This window comes from Capsicum annuum, chromosome 2 (assembly GCF_002878395.1).
Source record: "Capsicum annuum cultivar UCD-10X-F1 chromosome 2, UCD10Xv1.1, whole genome shotgun sequence".
NCBI lineage: Eukaryota > Viridiplantae > Streptophyta > Magnoliopsida > Solanales > Solanaceae > Capsicum > Capsicum annuum.
Genome location: NC_061112.1, coordinates 151988928 through 151993867, shown reverse-complemented (window position 1 = coordinate 151993867; position 4940 = coordinate 151988928). Strand labels below are relative to the sequence as shown.

Below are 4940 nucleotides of genomic sequence, written 5' to 3'. Positions count from 1 at the left end.
AGTTGCCGGTGTAATGGGCGCTGCTTTGGTATGCGCCATACACTAGTCTATATGCTTTTCTCTCGTGTCTTTCTTTGTTCGTGGTTCGATATTCTAGTATCCTATGCGTAGGGACCTTATAAGTGGGATCAATAAAAGTAAAAGTGAAATTGTGTTTTTAAATTGTTACCAAATAAGAAAATGTGAGATAGTAATATATTTCATCATAATGAATGACTTAACCATGATAAATAAATTATTACTCCTATACTTTAATGTTAACAACAGATATAAGGTTTTAATAACGGTAGATGTAAGAAGTTCAATGTTTTTGGTGTCGCAAATCTACAAATCTACCCATCCTTTTGTAAGTAATTATACTCTCTCCCACTTTTTAAATTACTTTACTCTCTCTCCCTATTAATATACATAACATAGCCGACATATACATAACATTCTCTATATATGTTGGGAATTTTGTAATATATTTAGGGAGTTGAGATTTTTTGTAATATTGAAAATATTAGTTGTGTATTTATGTAGTTTTTTTTGTATATAATATATATAATTAACGTATAGATGTTGTATGTTTGAGTTGGCACCTGTAATTAAGTTTGGGCGACGGCCCAAAAATGAGTGAAGCCCTTAAATAGCGTCAAAGATCATCTCATGAGGCCATATGTGTATGTGCAGCTTGAGATACTGTCGATTCAGGGCCAGCTAAAAGGGCCCAAAATTGGAGGCCCAAAGAGAACTTGATTTTCACTTTTTTTTTTTTTTCTAAAAATTACTCAAATACATAACTTATGTTTTCAATATTACAAAAAATCCCAACTCTCAAAATAAATTACAATAATCCCAACATATACACAGAATGTTATGTATATATCGGGTATTTTATGTATATTAATAGGGAGAGAGAGTAAAGTAATTAAAAAAGTGAAAGAGAGTATAATTACTTTCAAAAGGGTTGATATTTATGTTATATATATATATATATATATATATATATATATATATATATATATTTTAAAAATCTTTATGAAAAAACAAATGACAACAACAGCAACATACCAGTGTATTCCGACAAAGTGGGATCTAGGGAGGGTAGAATGTATGCAGTCCATACCGCTACCTCCGAAGATGTAGAGAGGTTGTTTTCGATAGACCCCGACTCAAGATTATGAAAAAATCAAATAAAAATATATAAAATTTTATCGTATAAATTTGAAGTGTTGTATTAACATTTGAATTTAGATAACCCCTACTTGTTTCTAAGCACGAAATCCAAGCTCAACAGGAGGTTGTTTGGAAGCTCAACAATTGTCTAAGCAATTGAATGCCTAACCTGAGCCAAATTAACTCATTCTTCCGTTCTTAAATTTAAATCATCATACTTACGTATCAAACTGCCTAAAAAATATTAGGCCAAAAAGTTTTCAACAAATAGCTCTTTTTTTGGTTTCTTATTTAGTGTCCAGTATTCGCTTTGGGCCCTGTATTTTTGTGGGGAAGATCCAATTTGGATGTAAAACGTTATATATCAAAGGATTTCATACCTAAAACTTGAACTTGAGATGACTTTTGCTTAAGCACGATAGAGTACTGAACACTCCACCACAAACAGTTGTGGTGCAAAACTAGGTGCATATGTCATACACGTCTAACTTGAGAATTTTTTGATTCCTACCCACTTTCAAAACTTATTTTGATTCATAGACACCAAGTTTCTTTTTGATTTATTTTTTAGGGTTAGGTTTTGAAAAAGGTAAAAAGTGGGTCAGAGTTGTGAGGTCATAGGTTCCTTTAACATTTTTAAAACTTGGGAAAAAAATGCAATTTTTTAAAAACTACCACATGGTCCCTTTTATATTTTTCCATTTTCAAAATATTTACATTAAAATCATTTAATATTTTTAACTACACATTTCTCTCTCCTCAAAACCTTCCTTCCCCCGTTTTGGTTCCTATTTTTTCGAACAAAACTATTCGGTTGATTCTTGCTTCCTCAGGCAAAATTTTTGAATTTCTCTTGCTTGGGTAAATGTAATTTTCTTCCCCAACCAGTTCTAGATCCATTTTACTAATTTTTTTCGATGATGCTTTGTGTTGGAGTTCTTCAATTTTGACAAAAATTGCACAGTTCTTCATTGAATCAGTCAAAATTTGAGTGTTTTTAGTTAACATTGTCGATTTCGCATGTTTAATCGGGTTTTGCTTTTGATAATGATTAGATTTTTTCCAATTTTTGTAGTTATATTGCGTTTGATTTTAATTGTTTTGTACTGAATTAGACCCATTTTAATGGTGTTCTTGTTGTTGTGAATTGCACTGCCAATGTTCGAACTTGAATTGCATGTTTGATGTGAGGTGTTTTTCCCGTTTTTTTTAATAGACCAGTGGTCGATAGATCGACCACTGCATATTTGTTTTTGCTACATTTGTTCATTTTTGTAATAGACCAGTGGTCGATAAATCGACCACTACAGATTCATTTTTTGCTGTAGAGCATAAATGGTGAAAAGAGTTCATAGAGGGGTTAAAAGGCCTGCTTCCACTGCTTCTACCAGCAGAAAGCAAAAATCCGAAGAAGTTTTGAAAACTTCAAAGAGAAAAAAAACCGTAGTCGATGAATCGGAGTCGGAAACTGAATCAAGAATTCTTGCTGATATTTTCGAATATGACTAAAGTAGTTCACATGAGAGTGAGGATGCTGGAGATAGAGAAGGTAAAAACGAGGGAGAAAGCGAAGAAGAAAGTGAAAGTAATAGTGGGGACGGTGAGGATAGGAGAGAGCAGAGATGGGGAGGAGGATCCCCTATCCTTGTCAATTTGTGCGAGAGATATCTCTGTTGATTCGTACGACCTAACAACCTGGATGGATGATCTTGGCTTTTTTCCTACAAAGATTTCTGTGAGAGCAAGTATGACTGTGTATCAAGAGTTTAGACGGGTTCTTGTTGAACAAAAGTTGTATTGTGATTTTAAGAAAACATGTTTCAGAAACTTGAGGCATATTCTGGAACATTTTAAGTTTAATGGACATATGGTTCATTATATGTTGCTGCGACGTATAAAAAATAAAAAAAACTGCATGAAATTTGGTTTTGTGTGAACGGTAAGCCAGCTTGGTTCGGCTTAAAAAAATTTGCTTTGATTATGGGGCTGAATTGTTCAACATATCCCTGTGAATCAAAAATGAACAAAGTCCTTCAAAATGGAGAAAGCTTTCATTTTAAGGTGACGAGGAACAAGAGCATTATTGCTGCAAAGTTGATTAGCCTGATGAAAGGTAATAGGCTGAATAATCAACAAAAGTTGAAGTGTTCTTTGGTTTGGTTTGTGCACGCGATGCTACTGACAAAGGACCCGTCAAAGAAGGTGGATTCGGACCACATCAAGATGACAGCTGATTTAGAATTCTTCCGGGGGTATCCATGGGGGAAAGAGTCCTTTGAGCTGACCTTGAGCTATCTGAAAAAAGAAGACTGATCTGACCAAGCAGAAAGAAGCTTTTGTCAAGAGGAATAATGCATCGTACGCGTTATTTGGCTTTCCCTGAGCATTTTTGGTACTTATAATCAACCAACCTATTGATTTATTATAGACTCCTCCATATTTATTGAGTAATACATAGACACTGTAGACTTACTTGCGCTTTTATTGATTGCAAGTTTGGATATATGAGGCCTTTCCTTATGTAGGAAGGTACGCCGACAAGTCGTTGGATTCTCCCCTGTCCATTCCTCATCTTCTTCGATGGCACACGTTGAAGTGCGACAACATAATGGAAGGCGACCCGTTTAAGTACAAAGAAAACAAGACAAAGGTAAAATTATACTTATTATGATATGATACTAATATTATTATATTAGTGAATGTCTTGTAATTTATTTTTATTTTTTTTTAGATTGTGCACCCCTACCTTACCCCTACTGTCCGTGAGATGGAGCATAGATACATGAAAAATTTTAAGCCATACACGGATGAAGTTAAGAATACATCCATCGATGCGTTGAAGGCGCAGCTAAAAGGAATAACTATCCCGACTTTATCAGCGGAGGTCATGGACGAAGACGAGGATTTGGGTGGTCACCATTATGTTCCAAGTCCACCACACGCTTGTGATCATGCTGGTTCAAGTGGACACAAAACTTCACCAAACGTTTCTAATAATGATGACCTGCGCGAGCGCGTTGCCTTGCTCGAGAAAAGTCTACTGGATATTGCTTATTTTTTATTAGAGATGAGAGGTTGTGAAGAATCAAGAAGAATAAGAAGAACCAACAAGAAGAAGGTAAATTAATTTATTTTTTGCTCTTCCAATTTAATTTTGTTGCATATGTTTAGTAATCCTTTCAAAACAATACAGTGCACCTCGACAACCCTCCTCTTAGCTGGCATCAAGTAAACCTCTAAGAACTTCCAGTCGCAGTGACGAATATGGTTGCAGCAGATGAAAAAGGTGAAAAAGAGAAGAAAAAAGAAGAAACAAAAGAGGATAATACAACAGATGAAGAAAAAGAAGAAGAAAAAGAAATAGATGATGAGATGACAGCTGAAGCAGAAGAAGAAAACAGGGAGAAAATAAAAGAAGATGATGAAAAAAATAAGAAGAAGAAGAAGAAGACAAAAACAAGAAGGCAGTTGAAGAAGAACTAGTGGTCGAACAAGAGGTTGAAAACATAGAAGAAGAGAAGAAATCAGCAGAAGAAGAAGACAAGGAAAATGAGAAGAAAGAAGTTGAAGAAGAGGAGAAAAAACAGAAAGTAAAAGAAGTGGATGTGATGGGCATTGTTGCGGAACTCAATCAAGAAAACAAGTAGTTTTATGGATTTGGAACAGACAACTTTCTTAATGATTTATTTTTTTAGTGATTTGTTCTTTAGTGATAATTGAAAAACATATATTTCACATGTTTTTTTAGTGATTTGTTCTTTATGAATAATTGAATTACATAT

The 4940-nt window shown here is 34.3% G+C and overlaps 1 protein-coding gene across 1 annotated transcript; it reads left to right on the top strand.

Annotated features, from left to right (window-relative positions):
* Positions 1-1040: 1040 nt before the first annotated feature.
* LOC107861477 lies at positions 1041-4686 on the top strand. The gene is made up of 3 exons (XM_016706812.2): positions 1041-3808; positions 3890-4276; positions 4352-4686. Exons 1-3 carry the CDS (start codon positions 3767-3769, stop codon positions 4388-4390), a joined length of 468 nt encoding a protein of 155 aa, XP_016562298.1. The 5' UTR covers positions 1041-3766; the 3' UTR covers positions 4391-4686.
* Positions 4687-4940: the final 254 nt, after the last annotated feature.

Bases quoted from the DNA above. Each gene is read 5' to 3' on its own strand.
- LOC107861477 (XM_016706812.2), top strand. From the start codon at position 3,767: ATGGAAGGCGACCCGTTTAAGTACAAAGAAAACAAGACAAAG. The intron at 3,809-3,889 runs GTAAAATTATAC...ATTTTTTTTTAG, and splicing joins ACAAAGAAAACAAGACAAAG to ATTGTGCACCCCTACCTTAC. The intron at 4,277-4,351 runs GTAAATTAATTT...AAAACAATACAG, and splicing joins GAAGAACCAACAAGAAGAAG to TGCACCTCGACAACCCTCCT.